Below are 18546 nucleotides of genomic sequence, written 5' to 3'. Positions count from 1 at the left end.
TCCCTGTAATTTATTTCTAATCTCATAGTGTTGTGTTCAGGAAAGATGCTTGATAGGATTTTGGTTTTCTTACATTTACTGAGGCTTTATTTTTGACCCAAGGTGTGATCTGTCTTGGAGAATGTTCCATGTGCACTTGAGAAGAAAGTGTCATCTGCTGTTTTTGGATGGAATGTCCTATAAATAACAATTAAGTCTATGTGGTGTATTGTGTCATTTAAAGCTTGTGTTTCCTTATTAATTTTTTGTTTGGATTATCTGTCCATTGGTTTAAGTGAGGTGTTACAGTCCCCCACTATTATTGTTTTACTGTCAATTTCCACTTTTATAACTGTTAGCAGTTGGCTTATGTATTGAGGTGCTCCTATGTTGGTGCATATATATTTATAATTGTTATATCTTACTCTTGGATTGATCCCTTGATTGTTATGTAGTATCCTTCCTTGTGTCTTGTAACATTCTTTATTTTAAAGTCTATTTTATCTGATATGAGTATTGCTTCTCCAGCTTTCTTTTGATTTCCATTTGCATGGAATATCTTTTTCCTTCCCATCACTTTCAGTCTGTATGTGTCCCTAGGTGTGAAGTGGGTCTCTTGTAGACAGCATATATATGGGTCTTGTTTTTGTATCCATTCAGCAAACCTTTGTCTTTTGGTTGGAGCATTTAATCCATTCACATTTAAGGTAATTATTGATATGTATGTTCCTATTACCATTTTCTTAATTGTTATGGTTTTGTTTTTATAGGTTCTTTTCTTCTCTTGTGTCTCCCACTTAGAGAAGTTCCTTTAGCTTTTGTTGTAGAGCTGGTTTGGTGGTGCTGAGTTCTTCGAGCTTTTGCTTGTCTGTAAAGCTTTTGATTTCTCCATTGAATCTGAATGAGATCCTTGCTGGGTAGGGTAATCTTGGTTGTAGGTTTTTCTCTTTCATCACTTTAAATATCTCATGCCACTTCCTCTGGTTTGTAGAGCTTCTGCTGAGAAATCAACTGTTACCCTTATGGGTGTTCCCTTGTATGCTATTTGTCATTTTTCCCTTGTTGCTTTCATTGTTTTTAATTTTTGTCAATGTTTTTAATATGTGTCTCGGCATGTTCCTCCTTGGCTTTATCCTGCCTGGCATTTCTGTGAGCTTCCTGCACTTGGTCGGCTATTTCCTTTCCCATGTTAGGGAAGTTTTCGACTATAATCTCTTCAAATATTTTGTCAGGTTCTTTCTCTCTCTCTTCTCTTTCTGGGACCCCTATAATGCGAATGTTGTTGCATTTAATTTTGCCCCAGCTGTCTCTTAGGCTGTTTTCATTTCTCTCCTTTGTTTTTTCTTTATTCTGTTCCATGGCAGTGAGTTCCACCATTCTGTCTTCCAGGTCACTTATCTGTTCTTTTGCCTCAGTTATTCTGCTTTTGATTTCTTCTAGTGCATTTTTCATTTCAGTTATTGTATTGTTCTTCTCTGTTTGTTTGTTCTTTAATTCTTCTATGTGTTCCTTAATTCTTCTCATTCTTTGTTAAACATTTCTTGCATCTTCTCAATCTTTTCCTTCATTCTTTTTCCGAGGTCCTGGTGGATCATCTTCATTATCATTATTCTGAATTGTTTTTCTTAAGGTTTCCTATCTCCACTTCATTTAGTTGTTTTTCTGGGGTTTGTCTTGTTCCTTTATCTGGTACATCATCCTGTGCGTTTTCATCTTGTCTATCTTTCTGTGAATGTGGTTTTTCCCACAGTCTGTGGGTTTTTAGTTCTTCTTGCTTCTTTTGATTGAATTCTTGGCATTATAAATTTTTACATTGTTAAGGCTGAGTTTTGTTTGTTTTGCAGGCATACTTCAGAGATACTGCAGGTCCAGTTCCAGACAACTGCAATAAAGCAAACATTGCAACAAAGTGAATCACACGAATTTTTTGGTTTTCCAATGCACAAAAAAGTTGTGTTTAAGCTATGCTGTTGTCTATTAAGTGGGCGGTAGTATTGTCTAAAATACAATGTAATATACCTTAATTGAAAAATACTTTATTTCTAAAAAGTGCTAACCATCATCTGAGCCTTCAGCTAGATGTAATCTGTTTTGCTCCTGGAAGGTCTTGCCCCAGTGTTGATGTCTGATGACTAATGAGGGTGATGGTTGCTGAAAGTTGGCATTGCTGTTGCAATTTCTTAAAATAAGACAACAGTGAAGTTTGCCACTTCAGTTACTCTTTCCTTCCTGAATGATTTCTCTGTAGCATGCAATGCTGCTTGATAGCATTTTATCCACAGTATAACCTCTTTCAAAGTTGGAGTCAGTCCTTTTAAACCCTGCTGTTTCATCAACTAAGTTTATGTCATATTTAACATCCTTTGTTGTCATTTTCACAGTCTTGATAGCATCGTCATCAGGAGTAGATTCTATCTCAAGAAAGTACTTTCTTTGCTCATCCATGAGGAGCAACTCCTCATCCGCTAATGTTTTATCATGAGATTACAGCAATTCAGTCACATCTTCAGATTCGACTTTTAATTCTAGTTCTCTTGCTGTTTCTACCATGTCTGCAGTATTTTCCTCCACTGAAGTTTTGAACCCCTCAAAGTCATCCATGAGAATTGGATTCAGCTTCTTCCAAACCCTTATTGATGTTGGTATTTTGACCTTTTCCCTTGAATCATGAATGTTCTTGTGATTAGTAAATCCTTTCCAAAAGGTTTTCAGTTTACTTTGCCCAGAGCCTTCAGAGGAGTCACTATCTATGGCAGCTGTAGCCTTATGAAATAACATTTTTAAAATAATAAGACTTGAATGAAAGTTGAAATTGCTCCTTTATTTTTGGGCTGCAGAATGGACGTTGTGTTAGCAGGCATGAAAACAACATTACTCTTTTTGTACGTCTTCATAAGAGCTCTTGGGTGACCAAGTGCACTGTCAATGAGCAGTAATGTTTTGAAAGGAATCTTTTTTTCTGAGCAGCAGTTCTCAACAGTGGGCTTAAAATATTCAGTAAACCATGTTGTAAACAGATGTATTGTCATCCAGGCTTTATTATGCCACTTATAGAGCACAGGCAGAGTGGATGTAGCATAATTCTTAAGGACCCCAGGATTTTCAGATTGGTAAATGAGCATTGGCTTCAACTTAGAGTCACCAGCTGCATTGTCCTGTGAAGCCAGACATTGACTTTTCCTCTTTAGCTATGAAAGTTGTAGATGGTATATTCTTCCAATATAAGGCTGTTTCATCTACGTTGAAAATCTGTTGTTTAGTGTAGGCATCTTCATTAACTATCTTAGCTGAATCTTCTGTGTAACTTGCTGCAGCTTCTACCTGAGCACTTTCTGCTTCACCTTTCACTTTCACGTTATAGAGATGGTTTCTTTCCTTAAAATCCATGAACCACCCTCTGCTAGCTTCAGGCTTTTCTTTTGCCACTTCCTTACCTTTTTCTGTCTTTATAGCATTGAAGAGAATTAGGGCTTTGATCTGGATTAAGCTTTGGTTTAAGGTAATGCTGTGGCTGGTTTGATCTATTGAGACCACTAAAACTTTCTATCAGCAGTAAGGCTGTTTTGCTTTCTTATCATTTGTGTGTTCACTGGAGTAGCACCTTTACTTTTCTTCAAGAACTTTTCCTTAGCATTCAAAAGGGTAACTGTTTGGCACAGGAGGCCTGGCTTATGGCCTTTCTCAGCTTTCGACATGCCTTCTTCACTAAGCTTAACCAATTCTAGCTTTTGATTTAAAGTGAGAGATATGTGACTCTTTTTTCACTTGAACACTTAAAGTTGTTGTACCGTTATTCATTGGCCTAATTTCAGTATTGTTTTGTCTCAGGGAATAGGGAGGCCTGAGGAAAGGGAGAGAAATGGGGAATGGCCAATTGGTGGAGCAGTTAGAACAGAAAACATTTATTAAGTTCATTGTCTTATATGGGCATGGTTCATGGCACCCCAAAACACATTACAATGGTAACATCAAAGATCATTGATTACAGATTACCATAAAAATATAATAATAATGAAAAAGTTTGAAATATTGTGAGAATTACCAAAATGTGACACAGAGACACAAAGTGAGCAAATGCTGTTGGAAAAATGGCACCAATAGTCTTGCTCTGTGCAGCGTTGCCACAAACCTTCCTTTTGTAAAAAACTTAGTATTTTTCAAAGCACGATAAAACGAGGTATGCCTATATAGACTTATTCTGGTAGGCAGTTGTTACCTTGTAGATTGGCTCAGTGCTTTTGAAGCCTGTTTTTAAGCTCCTTTTGGGAGAGTCTAAAGTAAAGTAGCGTTTATGTTTTGGTAATGCAGTCTCTTTTCTAAAACAAGGCTGTTCTGGGATGTCTACTGAATGTCCTTTGTATTCTACGAGTTCACTTAACTGTTGACAGTGGGAAAGATTCTCAGCCTTGTGTGACCTCTGGGAGTTGTTCTTTTTAAAACTCCCTGGTCGTTTTTTTCTCCTAGGAAATTGATTTTGTTGGGTTTTGTAGAGTGTTTTTGTAAGCATGTACAGGTTGGCATTCAGCTAAATAGTCAAGGGAGCTCTTAGGTAGATTGATGGACCTGTTTCTCTGTATAGCTCTTTTCTCACAGGTATTCTGTAATGCACATTTTATTTGCCTTGCCTCCCCAAACTCCCATCTTTGTTTCTTTAACTCAGCAAAATTGCTTGGCTCTGTTGGGTTCCCTTCTCCCTGTGCTACATTTTGGACATAACCTATAGATCTAAAGCTTGGGTGATAGTAGGGCTTATCTTATTTCTTTCCCTTTTCTCATGGATCTCTGTCCTGAAATATCTGATACTCATGTCTGAAAATAGTTGCTTCCTATATTTTTCTGAGTTTTTTAGTTGTTTACAGCAGCCAGATAATTCTGGATCCTCTTACTTCCTTGCAGTCAGAAGTGGAAATCCTGTAATGGACACTTTTAAATCTTTAAGTTGTTTGAACTTTCAGTAGCATTTGAAAATGGTCAAGTACTACTTTCTTGTCCTTCATGACCTCATTTACTAAATATTGATGTTTTCCTGGGATGTCTTCTTGACCCTTACGTCTTCTTAAACATTTTCCTGATGATTTTATCCCTTCTCAAGTCTTCAGGCTTCATCTGTGTGCTGGTGACACCAAAAATGACATTGCCAACTCAGATCTCTGCTGGTATTCATATATACAGTTGGTTGCTGGAAATCTGCATTTGGATGAGAGGAGTTAAACCCATCTTATTCCCCTCCAGACTTTTTTCTGGTGTTCTTTAGCTTAGTAAATAACATTGCCATCTAGTCATTAGCTTAAGCCAAAGGCTTATTAAGAGACATGCTCAACTCCTCTCTTTCTTGCATCATCCCATATTTAATCAAAACCACTTTCTGTTGACTGTGCCTCTTTAATATCTTGATTAGCTTATCCTCTCTCCATTCTTACTGCCACTGCTATATTCTCTGCATACATATTTTGAATAATCCCCTACTGGTTCCCCTTCTCTACTGTTGCTTACTGCATGTCCTTCCTCTGGATTACAGGGGAAGTGATCTTTTTAAAATAGAGCTCCTAACATGGTTTACAAGACTCTTTTTAACCTGACCCTTTTTAATACATCCTGGCCACTTTTACTTTATTCTTTCTGAATTATTTTTGGTCCTTTATACATGATACTTTATTCATAGCGAATTATTTTTGGTCTTTCAGACATACCATGTATAATGCCTCTCATTTCTTGCTTCTAGATATTTCTGCACATGCCATACTATGGATAACTTAAAAAAAAAACAAAATAAAAAGATATTTCTCTATGGCAAATAGTCAAGTAGACCATAAAACTAAAAACTCTTAAGTGAAGTCAATACAAGTGAAAATATGTACAACCTAAATGAAAGCCAGTTTTCCTTGTATACAGATAAGAAAAGGACCAAAAACCCAGGAGAAAAGTGAGCAAAGAACATGAATAGATGATTTGTTTTATATTATATTAAAAGATGCTCAACTTTACTCATAGTAAGAGAAATGCAAAATAAATCTTCTCTGAGTTACAAGTTTTCACCTAATGTATTGGCTGAAATATTTGGTTCAATACTATGTAGGTGGAATTGTGGGAAAAGATGCTCTCTCATATATTACTGGTAGGAGATTAAATTTGTATAAGCCCCCTGGTGGGCAGTTTGTTAATATCTATTAATATACATATATATTAATATCACATACAATTATAGTAGATAAAATATACCATAATATAATCAATCAAAAATTTTAATAATTACTATATAGTTATTATAATAGTGATCTTATGTTATTAAATTTATATTATGACATATGGTTATACTTACAGTATATGTGCTTATTTATCAATATATATACTTCTATATTTGTGTGTGTTTATATATTCCCTTGACCTCGCAGTTTTGCTTCTGGGAATTTATCTTAAAGATATGCTGGCACGTGTGTGAGTTGACTTATGTATAAGCTTATTTATTGCAGTGTTGTTTATATTAGCAAAAGGGAACCTAGATATCCATAAGTAAAGGATCGGAGAGTAAGAGATACTACATCTTTGCAACAGAATAGGATGTAGATGTAAAAAAGAAAAGAATGAGGATGCTTTCTATGTATTTATGTTGTAGAGATCTCCAACATGGATTTTATGTTGTCAAGTAAAAATATCAAAATGTATAACAGTGTGGATAAAAAACATTGTGTATAAAATGCTATATTGTGTGTTAAAAGGGGGAGAAATAAAAATATATATTCATATTTGTATAAAGGTTTCACAAGAAGCAAATAAAAGTGCTTATTCTTTGAGGTGTTTCTGGGAAGATTAAGAACAGGGGTTGGAAGGAGACTATATACTGTATACCTTTTTATATTGATTGATTTTTGAACCATTTGAGTATATTGCCTCTTAAAAGTAAAATTAAAAAATTTATGAAAGATGTTAAGGAAAATATTTTTTCTGTTCTTTTTCTCATCAGTAAGCTAAAAAAGCTGAGTGAAGACAGTTTGACTAAGCAGCCTGAAGAAGTTTTTGATGTACTAGAGAAACTGGGAGAAGGGTAAGTACAAAAACATGAAAGTAACATTTAGATAATGACAGAACAGTTATAAAATACCGTGTAAGATTAGTCTTTCACTAGAGTATATTTGATTGAATTGAGTAGTAAGAGTATAGAGGGAATGTACCTGAACATAGTGAAGGGCCGTATGTGACAAACCCAAGCTAACATCATACTCCATAGTGAAAAGCTGAAAGTACAGGAGAACTTCCAGGATAATAAAAGGCACAAAACACAATTAAAACAGCTTAGATTAGCAAGAATAGGGAAAAAGAAATAGAGAAAACAAAAATATAAAGTAGTAAGCTAAATGTAAGTTGGAAGGAATAAAGTGAAATACATTTTTCACTAAATGTCAGTTCTCTCATAGACAAATTATTAGGGCTAATTAAAATGCAAAACCTAGCTATATGCTGTTTATAAGATGCCCATGTAATACAAAGGGTAGATATATAGTGGTATTTCCTATTAGAGATATCAGATAAGAACTAATCACACCAAAAAACAAAAAAGAAAGCAGGAGTGGCAATATTTATATCAGGTAAATTAAAGTTAAAAGATCTTAAGTGAGTAAAGAGGGGTTAATATTCAAATGAAGAATAAAGAGGGATATTAGGTAATGATATAAAAGACAGCTTATAATGAAACATATATGTGTCAGTCGCCATGACAGTTAAATTTCTGAAGCAAAGCTATTAGAAACATTAGGGGAATCTAATAAAAATATATTCATGTGAGAGATTTTAATATATCTTTTTCTGAATTGGACAGAATAAGGAAAAAAGAGAAAGGACTTAAAGGGATTAAGTATTATAATCAACAAGCTTGATTATGTATATGTGTGTGTATATATATATATACACACACACACCATATATATGGTATGTATTTATACTTACACTGATATAACTATTCTTGCCTCCCCCCACCCCCATTTTTTAGTATATTCATGGACCACTGATGAAAAAAAACTAACAAAAAAACCCCAACAAATTCTAAAAAAAGGGATTTTTCAGGTTACATTTCTAATTATAGTCTACTAAAATTAGAACTAAATAATTAACAATATGATAAAACCCACACTTATTGGAAATTAAGAAAGATAATCTGAGGTAACCTATGAAGAGGAAATTGCAAATTATCTAGAAAACAGTGAAATAGAGAACAAATCATACTAATATTTATGGAATCCAGCAAAGCTGTAATTAGGTGACCATATTTAGTTTTAAATTTCTTTACTACTAAAGAAGAAAGACCAAAAAGTAAGTAAGTAAGTAAATAAATAAAATAACTTAGTGCTTATTTAAAGAACTGAGAAAAATAATAAAATGTACCAGAAGAAACTAGAAATAGAGAATTCATGAACTAAAAAGCTGAAATTGATGAAATAGAAAGTAAAAAAATTAGAAATAATACATGTATATAAAATATACTTCTTTGAACAGGTCATTAAAGTAGTTAAACCTAGTTCTGACTTTGACTAAAGAAAAAAGAGCAAAAATAATTGAAGATTTGGAATAAGAAAGAAGATACAAGCAATAATAAAGAAACGATTTGAAGAATTAAAAGACTACTAAATGCTGCTTTATGAAAACTCATTGGAAAATCTAGAAGTAGATGATTCCATAACAAAATATGAATTGTGTGAATTGACTCCCAAAGAAGTTTAAACTTAGATATATCAATTACCATAGAAAAGATGGAAAGGCAGTTAAATATCTATTAATTAAAAAGATACCAGGGCTTCCCTGGTGGCGCAGTGGTTGAGAATCTGCCTGCTAATGCAGGGGACACGGGTTCGAGCCCTGGTCTGGGAAGATCCCACATGCCACGGAGCAACTAGGCCCGTGAGCCACAACTACTGAGCCTGTGCGTCTGGAGCCTGTGCTCCGCAACAAGAGAGGCCACGACAGTGAGAGGCCTGCACACCGCAATGAAGAGTGGCCCCCGCTTGCCACAACTAGAGAAAGCCCTTGCACAGAAACGAAGACCCAACACAGTCAAAAATAAAAATAAATAATAAATTAAAAAAAAAAAACCCTCAAAAAAAAAAAAAAAGATACCAGCTCATGATATGTGTACACATATAGCTGATTCACTTTGTTATATAGCAGAAACAAACACATCATTGTAAAGCAATTACAGTCCTAAAGATGTTTTAAAGAAAAAAAAAAGATACCAGCTCATGGCAGCAGTATTCACAATAGCCAAATGTGGGGATGTCCATCACTTGATGAATGGATAAACAAAATGTGATATATCTGTACAATGGAATATTATATAGCTATTAAAAAGAATGAAGTACTGATACATGCCTCAGTATGGATGAACCTTGAATCATATATTCAGTGAAAGAAGCCAGATACAAAAAGTCACATATGATTCCATTTATATGAGGTATCCAGAATGGACAAATCCATAGAGACAGAAAGCAGATTCCAAATGATTTGGAACTAGATAGAGGTGGTAAGGATTACACAACATTGTGAATGCAATAAATGCCGTTGAATTGTACACTTTAAAATGTTCATTTTACTAAAAAAAAAAAAGTACCAGCTAAGTTTTATCCAGTCATTAAGGGACAAAGAATTGCAGTTATTTTTATGAAGCCAGCATAACTTTAATCAAAATCTAGATGTATGGGGCTTCCCTGGTGGCGCAGTGGTTGGGAGTCCGCCTGCTGATGCAGGGGATGCGGGTTCGTGTCCCAGTCCGGGAGGATCCCACATGCTGCGGAGCGGCTGGGCCCGTGAGCCATGGCCGCTGAGCCTGCACATCCGGAGCCCGTGCTCCGCAGCGGGAGAGGCCACAACAGTGAGAGGCCCGCGTACCGCAAAAAAAAAAAAAAAAAAAAAAAATCTAGATGTATGAAAAAAGAAAACTGTAGTTCAGCCTTACTTTGCTACCCATTATGATTACCATGCCCACCTTTTCTCAGATGGAAAGACATTGCCACTTTACTTCTTAATGGATTCCAACATCCATTAAATTTAGGGAACTTATTTCAGTGTTGGCATCTCTGTTACCTCTGACCTGCATTGCACTATACAGCTTTCAGTGACACTAGTAAAGGGAGTATTCTCTGGACTCTCTCAGTGAGCATACTTAGAGGGTGGGCCAGCAGGTCACATGGTGAGATATCTATTCTAGTATTCCATCTACTTGAGCCTTTGATCTCCTTCCTCTGATGTGTAGTGAGGATCCCTGGCATCTCACTTAATGTGGGCTATTGTTGAGTCTGGGTTTTAGTTAACTAGCTGAGCAGACTGTTAGGGACACTCTCAACTGTTTGTAAGAAGTAAATTCCTTTCTCCCTGGAAATCTTAGAATTCCTTCCCACACATATTCTTTAGGGTTCTGCTAATAAAAACTGACAAAATCATACACCTCTTTTGGTGTGACGAGTAGGTACTCTTGAGTCAGATTTTGTATTCATTCCTCTGGTGTCTGTGGCAATTTGAGCGTAATTATAGGTCTGGAACAATGAGAGGTGGTCTGGGAAAGGATCTGCATTTCCCTGAAAGGCAGTTCCCTCAAGTAAGGTCTTATAGAGTCTTCAGGCATCATGAGGTTAATTTTCTCAGACTAGGGGACAGGGTTGCTTTTGCTGACAAGGAAGACTTGGTAGGGGTTGGGGTTTCAGGTATTCAGATTAATAACAATCTACGTTAATATCCCAATACCAATTCTCTGGGTACCTTTCTTTACAGTTAAACACCTAACTTTAGCGTAGTAGTCCTGGTGATGTTGTGAATTCAGTTTGCAATGTAATTCAGCTTCCAGCAAGATTAGACTTCGAGTTTGGGTTTCAGAAGTCTCAGTCCTGGGCATATAAAAATTATGACTTTCTTTTGGAGCATTCAGAAGTTTTCTGGGTCTCTCAGTCTTGGGCTGGCAATTTAAGCCCTGAGCTTGTTATAATTGTTTTATGACTTTTCCAGTGTAGGCAGGAGCAGCCATTCCATTCTGCAGTCTTTGTACCCTTATTTTCACTGTGACATTCAATTGATACATGGTCTTCTAAAGCTTTGCCTAGACTCCAGGCAACTAAGGATAGTAATTTAAATAATTGTTTTGCCCCTAAATACCATAGGCTATCAATGTTCTGTTTGTCACTTGTTTTGAAGCCATCACTGTATTCAAATCTAAGAAAAAACGAATCCAAGATTCCCATCTTTAAGATTCCTTCCCTTAGAACCATTTCCTTCCGCAAAACTATTGGTAGCAGGACATGGTTAGGAAAAGAAAGGCTACTCTGTGTACTCTGGGTTTAAAGAGTTTATTATGAAATTTAGGGCTCAAATGACTTGCGGAAGGGCCAGGGATGCAAAGGTTATGGACTTTGTCACTGAAGGTCAGAGAAGCCAGTGCTGAAGATCTCGGCCTGGAGTACTCAAGTGGTGTTTCTTAGAAAGCTCACTTGGGATCTGCTGGAATCCTTAAGAATCTTTGAGAAGCTCCCACCAACTATCTTAGTCTGCAGCAGCAGCATCTTGATTATCAAAAAGCTCAGCAAGAAGCCACTGTGTACCTTATATCTGCTAATGCGTCTGCTTCAGCTAAATTTGGAGAATGATAGTTTCTCCTCAACTTTTTGCCATTTAGATTTCATGCATTGTCAAACTCTTAACTGGGATCCATTCAGGGAAGGGAAATTGGGAAATGTGGTTCCCAGTTTTCCTCCTTTGTAGTGACAAGAAGACCTTAGAAGGGACTGATGGCGTTGCTTAACTGACAATAGATAATCTAGCACTGAATTCTAGATTAGCTTTTGAGGGAAAAAAAAAATATGTATACACACACGTATATACACACACATACATACACACACACACACACAGATATGGCTTCTAAGGGGAGATGCAGATTTCCCCTGCTCTCTGAAAGAGCGTTCCTATGAAACCTTTCGTAAGTTGAAATGTTGTAAAGCAAACAAGCAGTTACCTTATGACACGTCTTGCTAATGGATACACAGAATAAATTGAGATAAAGCACAGATGCTCACAGACCCAGTTCAAAGCTCAGGCAGTGTGATGCTGAGATGCTGAGTGTAGTTTCCAGGGAATGAGCTTGGCGGTGCCACTCTTGCTGTTCATGGTACTTTCTCCTTCTGTGATGGCTCCTGCAAAAACACATGTTGAGTGCTGTTTTTGTTTTTCACCTTTTTTTGTAAAAGGGTAAATCTTCGAATTTCTTCTGGTTAGCGAAACAGGTACTAATCCAGGTGTTTTGTAAAAGCAAAGGGGCGTAAGGTGAACTTTTGAAAAGTGGGGTTTACCTGTGTGTGTGTGTGTGTGTGTGTGTATGTGTGTGTGTAAATTAGGACTATACACACACGCGCGCGCGCACACACACACACACACACACACACAAAAACCCAAAGGTGACTTTGGGTATCAAACTAAATTAAATTACTTCAGAAAGCCCAAAGAAACAGAGGATAGAATGCAATTCATTTTGTTAAAGTAACTGCTTTGTCACTCATTTTTCACTTATTTTAAAAGATTGTATATTTGAAATGATTCTGCATAGCTTCCTAATATTAGGAAACATTCCATGTCTCTAACGGCTTGCTCTTCTTTCTCTTCTGTAGAAATAATGTAGTAAGGAAAACATGATCTTTGGAGTCAGAATATGTTTGAATTCTGGCCTTGCTGGTCACTGGTATCTGAGTCTCTATTTCCTCATCTTTTAAAATGGCTGTAATAGTATTTTACCTCACAATTGAGAGGGTTGAATTTGATAATGCTTGTAAAACATCAAGCATAGTACCTGACGTACAATAAGAATTTAGTAAGTGATAGCAGTTTTTACCTTATCTTCTAATTCATCGCAAAATACAAATGGCTTCCCTCTCTCATTGTTCTTGCTTTTTAAGACACATAAATATTTATTGGCAATGTTTCAAGAGTTGTAGCAGAGGCAGTTTTTGAGCAAGTGGCCATTAGATCCTGTTACTCATTTTATTTGTCTGTGCGTGTGTGGTCTTGCTCTTGAAGAGAAGAAGATAGTGAAAGGAACATTTGAGAGACCTTGGATCTGTGACTTGGCGGGGACCAGATTTCCTGCTTCTCTAACTTTGGTGTTGTGTGGTCTCCAGCTGAAGATTTCAGTTGCTCTTAAGCAGTCTGAACTATCTGTACTTTGATATTTTGGGGATGATTTTGTTGAAGATGAGATCAGCCTTTTCTTCTAACATGAGACTTCGGCTGTTTTTATTCTGTATTTCATTCTTTTAACTTCTACTTATGTATCTTCTTAACGCTGCATTTGTTTGAGTTGACAAACCGTAAGTCTATTTCTTTCATTCATAAGAAAATCAGCAAATCTTTTTCTATTAATTTGATGATTTTAGTGAATTTTAAGTCTATAATTGAAACATTAAAGCTAAGATATAGGGCTTCCCTGGTGGCGCAGTGGTTGAGAGTCCGCCTGCCGATGTAGCGGACACAGGTTCGTGCCCCGGTCCGGGAAGATCCCACATGCCGCGGAGCGGCTGGGCCCGTGAGCCATGGCCGCTGAGCCTGCGCGCCCGGAGCCTGTGCTCCGCAACGGGAGAGGCCACAACAGTGAGAGGCCCGCGTACCGCAGGAAAAAAAAAAAAAAAAAGCTAAGATATAATTCACTTTTTTAATTTGTTTACTTTGATTTGTCACCATTAAGTAGTATTTTAAATTAGAAAACACTACATGGATGCTATATATAAAATAGATAACTAATAAGGACCTACTGTATAGCACGGGGAACTCTACTCAGTACTCTGTAATGGCCTATATAGGAAAAGAATCTAAAAAAGAGTGTATGTATGTATATATATAGCTGATTCACTTTGCTGTACACCTGAAACTAACACAACATTGTAAATCAACTATAGTCCAATAAAAATTTAAGAAAAATAAAAAAAGAAAAGACTACATGTAAAAACGCATAATAAACCATTTTTCTCTAATAGTTATGATGTTTGAAAGGGGAAAAATAAAGAAATGTCTTGGTTTCTTTTAGGTCTTACGGAAGTGTGTTTAAAGCAATACATAAGGAATCTGGTCAAGTTGTGGCAATTAAACAAGTACCTGTTGAGTCAGATCTTCAGGAAATAATCAAAGAAATTTCCATAATGCAGCAATGTGACAGGTATGTAGAGATTTTATTTCTCTACTTTCATTTTGATAAGTTTTGCTAATAATGTATAATAAAATGTGTTCTTTGGTCATTTGTTTAGTTTTCTCTTCTGCCTCCCCATCGGAAGGGAGACTAATGTTTCAAGGAAGATGAGAATAGCTTTGTAGGGTTGTCTTTAGGACTTTCAGCTCTAAAGCACAAATGATATTATAAAGCAAATGTGGTGAAAGAAAATACTCAAGCCCTTTTTTCATTTTCACGGAAAATTTATGGGTGAGAATTAGTTTTTGATATTAAGGAAAAGTCGTTTAACCATCCTTTTGATTTAATTGTTTTTACTAATTAAAAGCAGTCATGTCTTATGTAACTCTAATTTATTTAACAGACATTTACTGAGCATCCCTAGTGGGCCAGGTACTGTGCCAGGATCTAGGAATATCAAGGGAACTAAGACATTGTTTTTCTTCTTGAGGGGCTAGTAATCTAGTTGGGAAGACAGATACTTAAGCAAATAGCTGTAGTCAGCACAGTCATTATACTGACTGGTACATGAGGAGATCTGAGAACAAGAGGCAGGGCACCTACCTCAGCCAGGAGTCAGGAAGTCTGGAATGCAGAGGAAGAGTAAATTTGGTGAGGAAATAGAGGGATGAGAGACTGTAAAGAGAATTAAAGGTAGAAAGGTGAAAAACAGCTCACTGTTATGTGCTATTCTGACAAGGTTTAGAATTACTGCAGTGGAAAGTAAGAGAGTGATATGAAATGAGTTTGGATAGGTAAATGGAGCTGATAATGAAGTATCTTATATACCCTAGTAAGTAGCCTGGCCTTTATAAGGGATGCAGAGTGTATAAATTAGGACTGTGTTAGGCCTGTAGTTATTTAATCAAAGAGGGATTTATTATTCTCCCTTTATAAAAGGTCTAGAGATAGGCTTAATATAGCAGCAACGAAGTAACAACTGTGATAGGCTTTTTCTTACACTGTGCCATCCTTAGCATGTGGTCTTTGTTCTCATGCTTATTATCTCATGGTTGCAAGAGAGCTGCTCCAGCTCCAGCATTTTGTCTACATTCCAGACAGGAGGAAGAAGAGAAGAAGTGGGAAAGGGCTTTCCCAGAAACCCTCAGTTTATATTTTATTCATCAGAATTGAGTCACACAGTGAGTTAGAGCTGGCGAACGTAGGGGAGTCTGGACACATTGTCATCCCTAATCAAATCAGGGCCCTATTAGTAAGAGATCTATGGAAAACTTCCTTTTCCAACGGTATGTAAGATACATATACTGTAAGCTCTTTGGCTAATGAAGCGACTGAATTGTCCTAGAGGAACTTTGTTGCTTGGGTCTGTTCAGTTTTGCTCTTCTTTATTGTGGTGCTGTATATTTAGATTATATTACATATTTTCCATGAAGGCTATATAACTGGAAATTCAAGTGGTTATAGAAGAAATAATACATTCCTCAGCTCCCAGGTCAAAATATATAATTGCAGAGTTTTTCCAGACCTCTATTAATTTGGTAACTTGATAAGAATGTGGTTCCCATAGTTTGATGTAGATAAGGAAAGATTGAGCATAGTGTAGTGCTGGGCTCTTCAGGTGCTTAATATTTGCATGTTGCTATTATTATTTTATTATAATGGTTAAAAATAGTTCAGGTACTAATGTTGTGCTTTAGAGGTTTTAATTGAGTGTGTTCTAGGAAGGGCACGGTGTCTCAGATACTACCCATTATACATCTCCTAACCTTTGTGCATCTTGGTACCCATCAGTTCTTCCTCAGATTTCTGCAACAGCTTCCTGTGTGTTCACTTTGTCTTTCATTTTTGCCTACTCCAACCCATTTTTTTCCCTGAAGCTAGAGTGTTCTTTCTAAAATGCAAACCTAATCAAGCCATTCTCTGTTTAAAACCCTTAAGTGGCTCCCCATTGCTTAGCTAGATCCTGTCTCCTAAGGATGGCATTCAAGGGCCTTCATGATCTGGCCAGTGCTTATGCTTCCAGGCTTCTCTCTTACCTGAGTTTCTCTTTTAAGCACCTGTTTATTTGTATTCTTTGTCACCTGACTCTTTAATTCTTTGAGTTTGGGATTATGACTTACTAAGTGCCCTTGGATCCTGCAACATAGTGTCTGCTCATGTATTGACAGGTATTACTAATTCCTGCCTGGATGACTCAACTGGAATATCCAGAAGCAACTTTACATTTAACATTCTAAAACCAAATTTTTAATTGTTGCAGATAAGCCTTTCAAATTCCTGTTTTGTTAATAGCATCATCATGTACTTAGTCTTTCAACAACAAAACTGAGAATTCATCTGTTTCTTTTTCTGATACCTCTGATGACACTAATTCTTGTAGAGTCTCCTTCTGAAATGTCTTCACTATCTTTATCCTTTCTTCACTCCTTGAGAGAAGGAATCATATTTCTTAGCATACATCACAATGCCTAGCACTGTACTTTTTGTTAAACGAATGTGAATAAATAAGGTATGGATAAGGAGTATGTGAAAGAGCATTGTCGGTTAAGGGGACCCTAGGGAAATCTGATCGTTGTTCTTGTTATGTACTTGAAACTACTAAGGGGAAAGAAAAGTAGTGAATTAAAGGGGTAGAAAACGTGAATAAATTCTAGAAATTTTGTACCACTTTGTAGCAGAATGCCTTGTACATAGTAAGTGCTTCTCAAATATTTGTTGAATGAAATGGTAAAACAAATATTGATAAAAAAAATGGAACCTGTCTTCTAGATTTCACTTTTATATTCATACTGAACTCAGGAAATAGTGAAGGATCAAAAAACAAAATTGGTTGGTTAAAAGATCCTAAAAGTGCTAAAAGATAAGGTAAGTGAAAAACTGGGAAATGGCAGGAACAAGCATTACATTTTTAGCCACTACTTACTTGTGTCAATGCAGATGTGTTAATGAGAACTGGCATAAAAATGATTTGGAAGAAAACAGTACAAATTGAAAAACTCCGACATAAAACAGTGGAATTTTGGTTAGAGAAAATGAAATTTGTATTTCTGAAATTGATATATTTTCTTAAGTCTATGCAGCTATTTGGGCAATTGGCAAATTGTCTTGCTTTCTACACTCTAAAAAGAGACGAGAGGGTGTTTTAATTTTTTTGTTTATTTTAGTGAGTACTAAATGTGTTCAATACTGCATTTTGGCGTAAATATTTGAGGGAACCCATCTGCATTGTTTATTGTTGAATCTTCTGTGTCTAGTCCAATGCTTGGCACAGAGTAGGCATTCAGTAAGTATTTGTTGAATGTTTAAATCATAGAATATTGGTTGTAGACTAGACTTCTGTAGATGTACTTTATTTTTTTTTAATTTTTTAATTAATTTTTTATTTTTTGGCCTCACCCTGCGGCATGTGGGATCTTCCCTGACCAGGGACCGAACCCGTGCCCCCTGCAGTGGACGCATGGAGTGTTAACCACTGGACCACCAGGGAAGTCCCAACTGTAGGTGTACTTTAGTTTAGAGTTTTTCAAATGTACTCTGCTCTAAGGAGGTGCTTCTAGGGGTATTTTCCTCAAACAGTGAAGAATTGAGCAGAGTGAGAAACTTAGCCCTTGCTTTTATCTTTTTTTCTATGTTGGAGCTCATTCTAAAATTTTATTTGAGAAAAGACTTCTGGTGCTAAAGCATAATTAAGAACTATTTTATGGGTACAGAAAATGAGACGTAGAGATTTTACATGAATTGTCCTAGATCATAGCTAGTTAATGACTAGGATACTGTGAGGACCCACATTTGCTGACTCCAGGGCCAGTGCTGAAGAAAGCAATGTCTATACAATGATTCCAACAGTTCAAAGTAAAGTACTCATTCTCAAGGCAGTGCTAGAGATGGAGGCAAGAGCTGGTCAGCATTACTTTTGAATACTATGTGCCAGGTCATGTGGATATAAGGGAACTACAACTGACACAGCTTCTACATTCCTAGTACTGACACTCTAGAGAAGGAATTTCTCATATCTAAACCAAGAGAAATGTTTTGTTAATGCATGCATCAGGGCACACAATTATTCACCTAATTTATTTTATTTATATATGTATATAATATAAATTAAATATATATATTATGTAAATAAATTTATTCAATTAATATATTGAGTACCTACTCCTGCTGGTAACCCTTACGTGCTGCGCATAAGAGATATAACAATGAGTGAGCCAGACTTCGGAAGGACTTTCAGTCAGATGGGCAAGACAGATGAATGGACAGGCTGTTTCAGTATAGTGTGATAAGACCTCTGATGGGGTAAATATGGGGAACTGTATGGGTTGCAAGACGTATGTAATGCCTCACTATTGGGGATTCAGGGAAAGCTTCCTCAGGGAGATCATACCCAAGCTGAGTTCTAAAGGATGACTTAGATTTACTAG

At 36.4% G+C, this 18546-nt stretch overlaps 1 protein-coding gene across 2 annotated transcripts in view; it reads left to right on the top strand.

Annotated features, from left to right (window-relative positions):
* Positions 1-18546, top strand: part of STK3 (serine/threonine kinase 3) — a 321860-nt gene that overhangs the window by 48531 nt on the left and 254783 nt on the right. The window contains exons 2-3 of one of the 2 annotated variants that reach the window (XM_030862978.2): positions 6941-7021; positions 14024-14152. In XM_030862978.2, the coding sequence (XP_030718838.1) occupies positions 6941-7021; positions 14024-14152 (210 nt within the window). Of the gene's footprint in view, positions 1-6940; positions 7022-12770; positions 13311-14023; positions 14153-18546 lie in introns of those variants that run through there. The other variant, XM_060287133.2, reaches the window with a different exon arrangement.

The sequence above is a fragment of the Globicephala melas genome, chromosome 17 (genome assembly GCF_963455315.2).
Source record: "Globicephala melas chromosome 17, mGloMel1.2, whole genome shotgun sequence".
NCBI classification, from domain to species: domain Eukaryota; kingdom Metazoa; phylum Chordata; class Mammalia; order Artiodactyla; family Delphinidae; genus Globicephala; species Globicephala melas.
This window is presented reverse-complemented; position numbering and strand designations above follow the sequence as displayed.